At 39.8% G+C, this 15,936-nt stretch overlaps 1 protein-coding gene across 1 annotated transcript; it reads right to left on the reverse strand.

Annotated features, from left to right (window-relative positions):
• Positions 1–12,132: 12,132 nt before the first annotated feature.
• Positions 12,133–14,724, reverse strand: CRR21 (Tetratricopeptide repeat (TPR)-like superfamily protein). Its single transcript, XM_089990490.1, has one exon. The coding sequence runs from the start codon at positions 14,722–14,724 to the stop codon at positions 12,133–12,135; it is 2,592 nt and encodes an 863-aa protein (XP_089846616.1).
• Positions 14,725–15,936: the final 1,212 nt, after the last annotated feature.

The raw sequence follows: 15,936 nt of genomic DNA on the forward strand, positions 1-15,936 counted from the left end.
GGTACGGGTGGAGATGTGGCTGAAAGTAGGTGGTGATGAGCTATGGAGATAGTGAAAATAGAAGCATATGACTTATGCTATATGCAAACAATAACAATGGAAGGGACAACCCTATGACACACAGGAAGCCACTGTTGCAAGGATGAGGTGGCTGGGGGGTTTGCAGTAATAGCGCAGCAGAGGGATGCACAGGTAAGGTGAGCCACTTTTCAGAACCTGAAGGCATAGTCAAGGTATAAAGCTTTTTTTTTTTTCCTTTTATGTACAGCATGCATGGATACAGGAAACAGGAAAGCATATATAGGAAACATATATTCAAGAGAATATTACAAAAATATATGCACAGAAAAATGGGGAGAAACCGATGTTGATGATATATAACACAATATATATAGGGATGAAACAGAAATTAAACATAATGGATAGAAGAAGAAAATGTGCCATGAAATAAATGGAAAGTGATAAATGCAGTGGGTGAGTGAAAGAGATAACAGACAGTGTGGGTGTTAATGAATGTAGATGAATGAGCATACAGTGAGTGTGTATACAATGAGGGGGGATTCTATGAGCATGCACTCGACAGTGATTCTGCACATTCATGTTCACTGCCTTCTGGGATAATGGCAGGGACTGTATCATATATATTCTCAATGACAGGTCATCTATCACATGCAAATGATCCAACTAAAACATCCTTGATCAAATACGAAGATGCATTTTCAATGGTCTTGGACTATGGATCATCATACAAAGAGTTCAATGTAATGCCCTTCAACTCTCCATGAATTCTTGGATGTGAGGGGATTTTTGCATCTTCTGGGTTGTCACCTACAGGGAGCATCTTAGCCTCTTGACGAGATTTTATATTAGCCAGACTGCTAAGTGAAATATGTATAGGACGAATTGGTTTTTTTTTTTTAGAAGAGCCAATGGCATCCAAAGATATAGGGAGAGTATCCAATAAAAAGGGTGGTATGTATATGCTAGTGATGCAAACAGAGCCTCAGAAAAAAAGGGGAATTTGTTACTAATGAAATCAGCAGAACGATGACAATGAAACCAAGCAATATGATTCAAACACACAGAAAACATAGACTGCACTGTCTATACAGAAGAACAAAAACAAAAAACAAAAACAAAAACAAAAACAAAAAGAGAAACAGATCACCATGAGACAGGAAATAAAATGAAATAGGAATTGAAATAATGATCAGGCCCAGTCATGAATCAAAGTCTTCTTCGTGAAATGAGGAAATATTCACTCACCGTCTTATCCTATTTAGAACATGTGATGATCATTGCAGGAGAGTATAAATCTGATGTGGAATGAAACAATAAGTTAGTAACATAGTCCAGAGATATCAAATTTAAATCACTTATTGCTGTTTGCTAGAGCACCTCGTGACTTCTTAATTCCAATGTTATCATATGTGATGCTTTGAGCTGAAGTGCAATCAACTGGGACATACAACGAGAGTAAGTGGCCTGAGCTTTGAAACACTACATTCTCTAGATGATTACGATCATCGGGGGAGACTTTGTTGAAAATCATGATAGCTAATAGGGCACTTTATGAATCTCGCCCTTGTCAAGTTCCTACAGTAAAGCTCACTCCCTGCAATATTTGATATAGCATCCGAACATAGGCACATGCTATCCTGCTTTTGGTAACGCTGATTTCCGAGAAGCATTCAGGGTGATGCCGATTCCATGAATCATGGAGCAATTACGTACACTAAAGGATGAAGAATGAGGGAAATGATGCAATGATTTGAAGAGATAAAATGGGATATCAGCAATGGTATCCAACATGGACAATGAGGTAATGGGAATTGACACAGGAACGATGCTAAAGTTTGCATGAGGACAAGCTAATGCGGGTTGTCATTGAATGATATCTGAGTGTGTGTGATTGTAAGATACTTGAATGGTGGTTTTTAATAACCCATCGCGAATGCCTCTTCTAGTCGATTCAACTGAGAGTAAAATGACAAAACTCACAATAATGAATCAATTTCCATTGGTCAATTTTAACAAAACACATAACAAATCCGCAATAAGACCAGCGATTCACGAGGAACATCAATCATCCCTTGATGGATCTTAGAATCTCACGGTGAAGCCAAAGGTCGGAATCATTGACAGATCCAACTGGATTCCTGATAAACTAATCCTGGATTGATCTAACATCTATAAGAATTGCTAAATACATTGATGCTAGACACAAAGAAAGAAGACTGACGAATGATGATGCCTTTAAAAACTGAAACAACGAATGCAAATATGGAGAAGACAATGCAATGGAAGAAATAAACAGGAATAATGAGTCTGATTTAAGGTTAAGAACAAAATAAACAAGATGAAGTGATGGTGATGACAACATACAACCAGAAATCTAGCATAAAAAAAAAGGAGAAAGCACCATTTAAAGCAGAAAATCTAAAAAAGGGAATCAATATATAAACTTACAACCGTGAATCTACCCGGAAAACAGATTGGGATTCAGATGAACTACCTAAAAGGATTGAATTCTCTAGCATAAGCAAGACAAAAATAAAAAAATTACGAGAACAGAGAAATGTCGGAACCTATTCGTTCCTTTGGATATTGCATATTTACATAGCGTGATATTTGCTACAGGCAAAATCAATGCCATATGGGTGCTCTAATAGGGCCACATACAAGAGATTTAACGAAACCAGAAACAACACAAAAACAATAAAAAGGGAAATAAAGAAGAAGAAATAATAAAAAGAAAAGAAAGAAAGGTAAATACTGAAAAATAAAATAAACCAGAGAAAACAAATTTGCTATGAGAGAAAGAAGATATTGGAATCTGATGATTCCTATTAATATCGCAATAGGTGGGTCGACCCTGCTATATGCAGATCGATCCCACCATGGTTGCATCAGAATAAAATAAAGAAGACAGAAAAAAAAATGAAAGAATGCGATAAGGTAAGAAGAAGATCTTCACAAAAAAGAAGGAGAAAGAGATAGTCACTCACCTGTGACTGCTGGATCTCTGGAAGTTGAAGGCAACGTGACCTTAATTGGAGTCCCTCGGTGGTGCTGGAATTCTGAAGGAGAGAGAAGGGCTTCTTTGACAGCCCAGAGGGGAATCGGCAGAAGAGGAAGGGAACAGGGGAAGAGGAGGGAAGACAGAAGAAATGTCAAGAAATGCTGGGGTGCTGAGGTGAAGAAGCAGTGCCGATGACTTCCCCTGTATGGCCCTTTTAAAGAGGAAGAGAAAGGCTCTAGAAGGGAAAAAGGTTATTGAGGATCGATGGTGGAGATGAAGAAGGCGATGGAGGGGTCGATCCAAGGGTTGGAAGGAGCGGGAACAACAGATGCTTCCAGAGGGGAGAGGGAAAGAAAACAGGAGAAGTGGAAGTTTGTTGGAGATCGATGCTTCAAAAGGGGCGATCGAAGGATGAGGAGAGGGAGCTCTGCGGTTTGCAACAAAAAAGCAGTTAAAGCTTTTCAAAAAAATTCAAAATGGCTCTTTTCAAAAAAAAGTTTTCTCAAAAGGGGTTTTTAGCAAAAGAGTGTTTAAAAAAAAAGGTTTTTGGTTAAAAGGGATCTTAAAAGCTATTTTTTTTTGAGTTTTTGAAAGAAAAACCTCGAAAACATGAGGATTTTAACAGATGGACCAAAACGCGGCATTTTGAAGTAGTTTTGCAAGAAGAATTTTATTTTGAGATATAAGAATTTTTAAAATGAGGTTTTTAAGAAAAGTACTTCAGAGATGGCTCTGGGTCCAAAAATTTTGATAAAACATTAGAATTCAGATCTCGAATTGAGATCGGACCTTGTATTGAGAAAAACCTCTGAGAAAATACAAAGAAATTGATTTTTTGATTTTTTTTGAGAAATAAGAGATTCAGATTCAGAATTGGATCTAAATATTAGATTTGGATCCAGGATTGGGTCAGATACGAACATTGAGCATGAATTTTAGTGAATCTGAGAAATGAATGAAAATTTGATCAGAAATTGGCCCAGTTCATTCAGAGAATGGGCCATAGGCAAAAAGGGGATTTTTTGGAAAATTTTGGGGTGTTCACAAGGTCACTTAATGGGCCTTATCTCTTACATGGTAAACCATGATAAACCCCTGGTGATTAGTGTCCTAGTCCTCAAAAAATAATATATTGTTACTTGTTAACATAAAGACAAAAAGCAGAAAATGAAAAGGAAGGCACTTGACCTACTGATTGGGGGGGGTTAAAAACAGAAGCACTAGGTTGACCTGTGATGTGGTTTATCCTTCTCTTATTCTTTTTTTCATGTACTTACATGTAGTAGTTAAGACCAATGATATGGTTTTTAGCTCATTATTTAATCTCTTTTATAAGTATGGCAAATATTTTATCCAATATGTTGCTTCAAACTAGTGACTTAATTTATTTGTTTGATGTTTGTCTACTAGGGGTTACAGGATGGATAAGAGTTGGATTTTTCGCAGAGATAGACACAGATTCAAATATATAGACGAAGTTCAGACATTTTGTAACCTAGCCCATAATCACATGGATAGCTATGGTAGGTTCAAGTGTCCATGTGCGAAGTGTAAGAACATATTATACTTGAAAGTAAATGTGGTAGACATTCATTTGATGCAGCATGAGTTTTATCAAGAGTACACAAACTGAATCTATCACGGTGAAACAGAGGTATCGAGGGATGGGTACGAGCATGCTGAAAATGATGATGTGATCATGGGTGCTATAGATGTTGATGATGATGTGTATGAAATGTTGGATGACGTTTATATGGGGACACACGTGTCTTCTAACCTCGGCCAATCTTCTACTACCTTGAGTGCAACAACCAATGACAACAAAGATAGATTATTTAACAAATTGTGGGACTTATCTCAGTGTGAACTTTATCAAGGATGTAAAAAGTTCTCAAAACTCTCTTTTATCATTAGACTACTTCATTTGCAGACACTTAACAATTGAAGCAACAAGTCATTTGATATGTTGATTGAGTTGTTAAGGGATGCATTCCTTGAGTGGGTTGGCTTGCCAAAGTTGTTTTACGAAGCAAATAGGTATAAAAAGGTCATCGGTTTTAGCTATGAGAAAGTACAAGCCTACAATGATTGTGTGTTGCTTTGGAAGAAAAATGGTAATGCCAATGATTGCCCGAAGTACCAAACTTCAAGATGGTACTATGAAGAACGTCGTGACGGTAAACATAAGATGTTACCTCAAAAGATTTTGCAATACTTTTCGATTAAGCCCAGGTCAAGATAATTGTTTATGTCAAAAGATATTGCAAAGGCAATGAGGTGGAACAAAGAAGGGCGTGTAAACGATGTGATTCACCTAAGGCATTTAGCTGATTCTATAGTTTAGAAAGAGTTTGACAAAGAACATAACTCTTTCGCAATAGATTTCCACAATGTATGACTTGGCATGGCAAGTGATGCCTTTAACCCATTCAGAACTATGAGCACATCGTATAGCATGTGGTATGTAGTGTTAATTCTGTATAATTTGCCCCATGAAGGTATATGAAATCACCATTCATGATATTGTTCTTGCTTATTCCAGGACCTAGGGCACTTGGCAATGAAATAGATGTTTATTTGTGTCGTTGATTGAAGATATGTAAGAATTGTAGTACCACGGCTTGCATATGTATGATGCATCCACAGATCAGATATTGCAGTTGCATGCATCACTCTTGTGGACCATAAATGGTTTTTATACATATACAAACCTATTTGAGTAGTCTACTAAGGCTAAACTTGTGTGTCTCACATGTAACAATGATACAAAATATAAATTACTCGAATTTGAGAGAAAGACATGTTACATGGGACATCGGTGATACTTACATCAGGATCATCTATGGCGAAGACAAAAGAATTTATTTGATGACACTATCGAGAGTAGGATAGCACCAAAAGAATTATTTAGAGATGAGGTGTTAAATATGCAGTTGGTACAACTTCCACATAGGCCATTTGGGAAAGATACAAGAAGGTTGAAGCATAGCAAGATCGAGTTGAATTGGACCAAGAGATGTATCTTATGGAAATTTCCTTACTGGTCAATATTGAAGTTAAGACACAACTTAGATGTTATGCATATTGAAAAAAATATATGCGATAATGTGTTAAGTGTACTGCTAGATCTAAGAACAAAAGACAATGAAAATGCATGAAGAGATCTACATGCAATGGGCATACGTCAGAATTTACATCTACAGAGATATGATACATCTATATATATGTCGGTGGCAACGTTCACATTGGTAGGATCTGAGAAGACTAATTGTCTTCGTTGGCTAAAATAAGTAAAAATTCTTGATGGCTACAGATCTAATATCTCTCGATGTGTGAACATTAATGATTGTAAGATGGTGGGAATGGAGAGTCATGATTGTAATGTTTTATTCAATGGTTACTGCCTATTGTAATTCGTAGATATACCAACAAACAAGTTTTCACAGCTTTATCTGAGTTGGGTATATTCTTCAAATAATCGTGTGCTAGGACTTTTAAAGTAGATGTCTTGACCTGCATGAAGGATGATATAGCTTTGATTCATGCAAGTTGGAAAAGATATTTTCATCATCTTTCTTCGACATCTTGGTGCATCTAGCAGTTCATTTACCTCGAGAGGCTGAGCTTGCAGGACATGTATAATTCTGTTGGATGTATCTAATTGAATAGTATCTTGGGAAACTTAAGCGTTTTGTAAGAAACAAAGCACATTCAGAAGGAATGTATCTAATTGAACGACATCTTGGGAAACTTAAGCGTTTTATAAGGAACAAAGCACATCCAGAAGGATCAATTGCAAAGACATGTCGCAGATGAATGGTTGAGTTTTTTTTTCATGTATCTACATGGAATTGAAACAAGACATAACCATGAAGAGCATAACTATGATAGTTTGCCGGTTGAGAACCCTACATGATTATCTATTTTCTCTCAACGAGCTCGTGGGTTAGGAGCTTCCAAGTTGGTATCACTGGATGATATTTCTCTAACTAGGGCTCAATGGTATGTATTAGATAATTGCGTGAAATTTGAGATTACATTATGTATGTTTTTTCCTGATCTTCCTTAAGTGAAATAGCATATATAGTTTGGTCGTTTTTCATATCTCATCTATTTTTAATGTAGTAAACATAAAAAGGAGTTTGCAAGAGAGACCCCTGCTACAAATATTGAATGTAAGCATCAAGAGGAGTTTGAAGCTTAGTTTAAGGTTTGCACACGTCAGTCAAATGGATAAGAGGTTAGTCAACAAGTACATGCTATTGCATATGGCCCTAATCGTGAGGTCTTCAAGTTCTCAGATTATATCATGTACGAAAATATGTTTTGTACAATGAATCATGAGAAATACTGTTGTTACTAAAACAATGGTGTTGTTCCATGCGAGGATGATACAGACACTATTGACTATTATGGTGTTATGATGAATATGTATGTTCTACACTATACAAGAGAACATACAACATTTATGTTCAAATGTGATTGGTTTGACACTCAGCCTGGTACAAGAATGAGACAAGATGCTTACTTTACAAGTGTGAATCTATCTCGGACATGGTATGATAATCAACCATTTATTTTAACGTGTCAAGCAACACAATGCTTTTACCTTCCTGATACAAAATTGGGCAAAAGTTGGCATGTGGTGCAAAAATATCTCCAAGAAACATGTATAATGTTCATGATGTAATAAGTGAACACAAAGAAGATGAATTGACAAAGGAGTACACTGAAGATGGTCATGATATTGAATTTGATGATGAAGATGCTAATTCGCTAAATATTCAATATGACGATGAACAATCACAATTACGTAGAGATGACATCGATCCGGTTTAAGTATAAATTAACCCGATAGACACCCATCATGAAATGGAAATAGAGGAAGAATACACTGATGATGACACATCTTCTGATGGTCAAGAAGAAGACATATCTAGGCTCATGGTGACATACATTGATGCTGAGGATGAAGATTCTACTGATTTAAGCACATACACAACCGATAATCCGGATTGATGGGGCCTTTATACCTTCTCACAGAAACAACGAATTTCTTTCTCTCATCATTTTTTTTTGTATCTGATGCCTATCCTCATATTTAATCAAATGCATGTTTTCTTGTGTTTTTGAATTATGATTTCTAGTCAAACAACTTTGAGTTGTATGTCAAAGTTAATTATTAATCTAATTCATCTGAATATGTTTTGAGATTAAAAGTATTTGATTTATCTAAATTTAGCTCATTCAAACAAATTCACTGTATATATAACTATGTATAATCTATTATTTTGTTAATCTAATGTCATTTTTTAATGAAAAACAAATGACAGCAGGGCGGGAACAATTTTATCTTAGGCATAGGATGACTGTTGCAAGTACTCCAACACCTCCTGTCACTCATCTTAGCATCGACACGCAGGGTCGAGGGACATGAGCTTCTTCCTTTGATGAGTTAGATGGCGAGCTTCCCCTGGTGGCACCATCCCCTAATCATGGTGCATCGAGCAATGCTGCATGTCAGTGGTAATTTTTATGTTAATTATCTCTATTTTTTTTGTATATTTTACCTTGATTCAATCTATTTTAACCATATGTACTTGTCCATGCAGCCACGCCATCTACAAGGGCACCTTAGGGCGAGAACATGTGCATGAGGTTATATATGGACAACAATAATTATCATCGTCAATAAATGATAAATAAGCAACATATTTATAACGATAATATGTGTCATTAATATGCTGATCATTTATAATCTATTGATAGCATATTGACAATGATAATTATCGTTGTCAATAGATTACAAATGATAGCATATTGATGATGGTAATTATCGTCATCAATATGTTGATGATTTGTAATTTATTGACAACATATTGATGATGATAATTATCATCGTCAAAAGATTATAAGTAATCGCTATATTGCTGACGATAATTATCGTTGTCATTATACTAGTCATTTATAATCTATTGACATCATATTTATGATGATAATTATCATCATTAATAGATTACAAATAATAGCATATTGATGATGGTAATTAGCATTGCCAATATGCTGATGAATTGTAATATATTGGCAGCATATTGACGACGATAATTATTGTTGTCAATAGATCGACATATTGACGATGATAATTATCATCATCATTGTAATAATCATTTATAATCTATTGATAACATATTGACGATGATCATTAACGTCGTGGATAGATTACAAATAATATCATATTGATGATGATAACCGTAAAGCTTGTTAAAAAAAATTTATGTCAGACACGTGCGGAGAATGTGTCAGACACGTGTCGAGGTTGGTCCGTCGTGTCGGATTCGAGTCTGACCTAGACCCAAGCCCAACCCACGACCCGACTTCTCGAAAGATCGAGAGACTGCATCTTTTAAAAGACACAGGTTGTGAGGCGAGGGGCAAAACCCTCACCACTTCTCTCTCTCTCTCTCCTCTCTGCCTCTCGTCTCCTCCCCTTTCTTCAAGTTGTCGTCAACGATCATACCATCCACCCTCACTGGTGCTCCGGTAAGCCCCCCTCAGCCTCTCTCCCTGCTACCCTGGCGTCGTATTCCTCCCTGTGTCCGGATGATGCCACCACCGCTGCTCTCCTCCCTCTCTGTGGCGCTTCCCAACCATTGTTGTCAGTGCTTGTCATCATCGGCAACCACCCTAGTCTGACGGCCCCTTGCAAGATCCTTCGAAGAAACCCCTGATGACCCCTGTCACCACCTTTCTCTCTTGTGCCTCTTTGGTTCGACAAGGGAGCCCCCGACGTTGGAGCTCTCTCTACTCGTCGAAACCGAGTGTTGTTTGCCTCCTCGCTTTCCTCTTGAGCTCTCGTCAACGACCCTTGTTGGGTAACCCACGATGTCGGCGATCTTTTGAGGTATCTCCCTCTCTCCTCTCTCGTTGTTTTCTTGTTAGAGACGTCAACAGGAGGTCGTTGAACTCCTACCTCCCTTTTCCCTCCTTTTTCCGTTTGTTGGTGATGGACAAGAGTCACCATCGTAGGTGGCTGTGGGTCTACCAAGAGGGTGGTGCCAAGCACTCCTCCTCGTTGTTTCCTTTTGTCTTCTTCGTCTCCCTCGACCTTCCTATTCACGAATCGGTGGACCAGAGCCACCATCGTGATGGCTTTGGGTCTGCCAGGGAGGGAGGTGCTCAGCACCTCCCCTCATTCTTTCCCCCTCTCCTTTTCGGCAAGCGGCAGGGTTGTTGCCTACGTTGCCTCTTCTCTCAGTCATAGGGCTCCCATGGGAGGGGCTGCTCGTGCCTTGGTCGGCAGGGTGGCAAGGGTCAAACTCTGCCACCACCCTAAATCCGAGAACGACAGCAGGGGTCGAGCCCTGTCGCCATCTCACTCTTTTTTTCTCGATTGGGTGGGCAGGGGTCGAGCCCCTGCCACCTCCCTGCATTCTGGTTGGCGGGGAGTGGTCAAGCCCTCCTTTCTCCCCTCTTCTTTCTCTCCTTTTGTCGGGCAAACAGTGGTACGACCCCTGTCTCTACTCCTCTCCAGCAGACAGAGGGCGGAGCCCCTGCCTCTGTGTTCTTTCTGTCAGGCAGGTTGGGGGGGGGGGGGGGGGCAGAGCCCTCTTCCTCCATGTGGTTTCGATGGGTCAGCAGGGGCCAAGCTCCCTGCTGCTTGTTCTTCTTGTTGGCAAGCTGACAATGGTCGAGCCCCTGTCATCTTCTGCATTTCTCTGCAGGTCGGCAAGAGCGAAACCCCCTTGCCCTTGCCACTCCCTGTCTCTACCGCCTTTGGTCATCCATCCCGCTTATCGGCAGGATGGCAGGGGTGATACCCTGCCTTTTTCATTTCGACCGACAGGGGTTGGGCCCCCTGCCTCTGCAGCTCTAACAGTCTAAGAGCAAGCCTCCTTGTCTCTACTCGTCTGGCATGGGAAGTCCCTGCCTCTGCACCTCTGAGCCCCCTAGCCCTCTCTGTTGTTCAGGCATGCAGGGAGCAAGGCTCCCCGCCTCTGCCACTGCTTGCTGACGGTGGTCAGCAAGACCCTGTCAGGGGGGCTTTGCTATTCTAGCAGATAGGGAACCCAGGACACCTACCTTGCTGCCCCAACTGTCCTGCAGGGAACTGAGCTCTTTGCCTACCCTCGTTTTGGGTGTGGTATTGTTTTAGGTCTTACTTAACCCTCTTCTCATTTGTATTTTGGCATACTAACCTTTTTAGCATCACAGGTTGAACGATAGAATCGGCTCACCCTTTTTGTGGCTCGAGCCCATACTTACCTATGCCGCAGATGTACGAGGACCCGCAACCCCTCAAGGTAGGGGATTCTTGCGTAAAAGGACAATGAACGGATAAATGCTAAAATAAGGAAAGATAATTAAAAATGAAAGAGGACGATGATATACGTATATGTATAAAATATATATACATGTCTTTTAACTCAAGGACGCGGTTTCGTGATCCTCGTCCTCTTTACTTTCCTTGTACTTTTCTTTTTTGTTGCCGTCGCGCTATATGTGCCAATGCTTTTAATTCCTGTCTTTATATTTTTATGTCTTTTAATTCAAGGACATGGTTTCGTGATCCTTGTCCTCTTTACTTTTCTGCTGCCCCGCACTTTATGCGCCATGGCTTTTTACTTTATTGTCTTTACTTTGTCGCCGCGCTATATGTGCCCAGGCTTCTGTTCTACCTTTACTTTCTGCACTTTCCTTTTTGTTGCCCCATGCTTTATGCACCAAGGCTTTCCTTTCTGTTCTTATTGGTTTAAGTTATTGATGCTCTTTTCAGCCTTGCATATTTACTTGCTTATGTGTTGGCTTGGCCAAGGCGTGGTTTCGTACCTTGTGCATATGCATTTACTCGCTTGCATGATTGTTTGTCCGAGGTGTGGCTCGTGAACTGTTTTGCGTATTACTTATTCATGGTTGATTAGTCGATGTACGGTTTTCATACCTTGTGCACTGCTTATGAGGTTTTGCGCTCAATACGCAGTTTTGCACTTTGGGGATTGATCGTGCCTTGTCATCGCACCTTATGTCAATGCCCATAAGAGTTAACCATAGACTAGTATTGATCAGCTTTGGATTCAACCATTTGATGGCCATAACCATCAATCTGCATCATCTTAAGATACATGAAAAGAATTTTCATAAGAAAAATGAAACTTTAGCATGTTACTAGAAAGGTTATAATTAGTAAATCTCATTTCTTTGTCTAACCAATACAATGTCTGATACATATTTTCTGTTTGTGGGTGTGATCTGTCTCCAGCAAGAAATGTATGCAATTCACCTTCCACATGAATCCAACTGCAACTTGGATTCTTGCTTAACCCCTTCGTTCTCATGATATTCCCGAGTTTTTTTACATCATGGCACAGCTCAGAAGCTGCATAGATATTTGAGAGCACTATGTAGTTTCCTAGATTACCTGGTTCTAATTCGAAAGGAATTTTTGACAAAAATTCACCAACTTCAACATCATTATGGTCTCTACATGCAGCAAGCAATGACCCAAGCACTGGGCCATCAAGTTCATTTAAAATCGAAGAAATGTATGCAAGTGATTCATATATTTTCCCGCTGCGAGTTAGAGTGTCCACCATGCACCTATAGTGCTCTACTGTAGGTCGAATGTTGTGAACTGAAATCATTTCTGTGAAGAACCTCTTACATTCATCCAAAAACCCAGCATGGGCGCATGCAGATAAGATGCCAGTGAATGTAATAACATCTGGTTTTAGTCCTTCTAGTTGCAATTGGTTAAACAGAGCAAGAGATTCCCTGGCTTTACCATGCAGAGCATAACCAGATATCATGATATTGTATAAAGGCAATTCCTCGACTAAAACCTCATCGAAAGCTTTTCTTGCTAGAGCAATGCTTCCGCATTTAGCATACATATCTACAAGAGAGATCATAACCCATAGAGATGTTGCAAGTCCATGTCTAGTGATGTATGCATGAATTTCCTTTCCAGACCGTAAACACAATAGGGCTGTTGCAGCCATCAGCAATCCAATGATACTCATCACATTGGGCTTCAGCCCAGCAGCTTGCATACTATCAATGAGATCAAAGGAATCATACGGATGTCCGTTTTGAGCTAAGCCAGAGATAAGTGTAGCCCATGTAACTGAATTAGGCTGAGTACGTGTAGATTGCATTTGCAAGAACAGATCTTTTGCCTCACTAACCTGTCCATTTATAAGGAATCCCACAATCACTGCATTCCATGATACCACGTTAGGCAGCAAACCTGCTAATTGCATATGGTAAAAGAGTTTAAGAGCTTCCCCACTGCATCCGCATTCACTATAAGCTGTCATCAGTGTATTCCACAATATAACATCTCTCTGCATGGTGCAATTAAAAGCCTTTCTAGCATCATCCATCCGCCTGCATTTTCCATACATATCAATGATACTGTTTGCAACAAACACATCCAATTCAAGGCTGTTTCTGATACAGTAACCATGGCTTTCAAGTCCATGAAGAAGATCGCCAGAATCAGCACATGCAGAGAGAATAGAAGCCAAAGTAACTGAATCAGGCCTATAGTTCTCAAACTGCATTCTGCGGCACAATTCAAGAGCATTTTCTATCTGCCCGTCTTGTACATACCCAGAGATCAGCAAGTTCCAGGTAACAACGTCTCTCTCGAGCATTAGATCAAAAACAAGTTCAGCATCTACTATACAAGAACATTTGGCATAAAAATTTACAAGAGCACTACCCAAAATGTTATCCAACGGAAGGCCCATCCGAACCACAATAGCATGACCTTGTCTCCCCTCGCTCAAAGTCACCAAATTTGCAGAAGCCGAAAGCAGACTTGCAAGCGTAACACGCGAAGGCTCTACTCTGCTCTCAGCCCTCATTTGATAGAATAACCTCACGGCCTCCTCATTTTCACCATTCTGGACATAACCCACAAGCATAGAGTTCCAAGCAACGGCATTTTTCTCAGGAATTTCATCAAACACTTGGCGTGCATCCCCCAACTCACCACACTTCCCATACATATCAACCAAACTACTGGAAACAAACACACAATACCCAAAACGGAGTTTCAGTACGTACCCATGAATCATCCGCCCAAAGTCTAGAGACTGCAATGAAGAGCAAGCCTTCAAAGCATTAGGAATCACAAAATTATCAGGCAAAACGCCGCTGCCAAGCATCCTGGAGAACCCCAACAAGCACTCCGCATTCAAACTATTCCTAACGTAAAAACCAATCATGGCAGCCCAGGAGAACACATTCTTCAACGGCAATTTACAAAACAAATAATCAGCCGCAACAACCGCATCACACTTTGCATAAAAGATTACAAGTTTTGTGTGCAAGAACTCGTTTTCAGAATAAGACTCACCGTTCTTGATAATCTGGGCATGGATTTGCTTACCTCCAAACAAGGACCTTTGGTACGCAAATCCCTGCAATATCTCCCCAAAAACATCATGACCAATCTGAATACGATCTTCTCTCATTTGGTTGAAGATGGTAATGGCTTCTTTGAGCCGACCATCTTCGCATAGTTTGGAGATTTGGTCGAGAGAACGGGAATAGTGGGTGGAGTTCAGGTGGGGAGGCTTGGTTTTGGCGGATTGAGAGAATGTGAGGGAAGATGAGCTCGAGAATGTGGGGGATGGAGATGGATGGTGTGGTTTTGTTGGGGAAGATTGGATGGTGGGGAGGATGAAGGAGGAGGCCATTGTTGTGGATGAGGAGCACATAAAAGGTGGATGGGGGCTTTTGTTGCTCGCTCTTTAGAGGAGAGTTTGGATCTGTGCGATTACTTCTTAGTGGTACCAGAACCATTTCCTACAGGACAACAGTGGCTGGCTATGTCACAATGATTTGTCACAATGATTCGGAGACTCTAGGACACAGGATTCGGATTGAACACGAAAGTTCAATTTTTTAAAATGGGACACGAAGACACGGAAATTTTAAAATTTTTAATCAATAAAAACATTTTTGAATATTTTAACATTAAAAATGACTTTATTTTATTAAAATAAAATTAAAATATAATAAAATATTATTTTAAAAATATTAAAAGAATGCCACACAAGTAAGTGTCCGAGTGTGTGGAGTTCTCACCGATTGAAATTTAAAATGTATGGAGGCCACGAAGTGGTCGGTACTACCCTCGCATGATTTCATCATGATACTAACGAGATAAACAATTTGTATTTTTACATTTTACGGTTTTGTGCATTATGAGTTTTTTTATATATGGCATTTTCCTGAGTTTTTCTCAAATCTTTCAACGGATCTGTTGCTTATATTTCATGTTTTTGAATTCGGATGTGCCGTGATTTGGCCCAGTGTTGTCAGAATCTGTGTGTATCGGCAGAAAATTCGATACAATACTGACTTGAATTGGTCATTTTTTAATAAATATAAAAGTAACTTAAAAATAAATTTTTAATATTATATTGATATTATTTTAATGGCTTAACGCATGTCACGTTTTGATTGATATGCAGTATATTTTAATTATTTTTGGCCGAATTCAGAACGATTAACTTGAGAATGGGTATCTGCAGATTCACCTGAATTGTTGGCCAAACTATAAAAGTCCGATTCCCATACTGTCAACATTGATTTGGCCCGTACCCTGTTCAATTGGGAAGCGGATCAGTCATGCTGAACATGAACGTTTTTGTTAGGGATGGCAGTGGGGGCGGGGAACAAGGTCTCCACCCCAGCCCTGTCTCAAGATTAGAACCTTCATCCACGCCTCTATCCCCGTCTGGGATGGATTTTAACCTCCACCCCCGCCTTCATCCCTGTTTCATGTCCTCCATCCCCGGTTCAAACGGAGATGAGGCAGGGCGGGGCGGGGCGGGGATGAGGCAGAAAAAAGTGACAGGGATGGAGATGAGGCGGGGTCGGGAAAAGGGTATGTCCATCCCTGA

Source organism: Nuphar pumila, chromosome 15 (genome assembly GCF_984573655.1).
Source record: "Nuphar pumila chromosome 15, dmNupPumi1.hap1.1, whole genome shotgun sequence".
Classification (NCBI taxonomy): domain Eukaryota; kingdom Viridiplantae; phylum Streptophyta; class Magnoliopsida; order Nymphaeales; family Nymphaeaceae; genus Nuphar; species Nuphar pumila.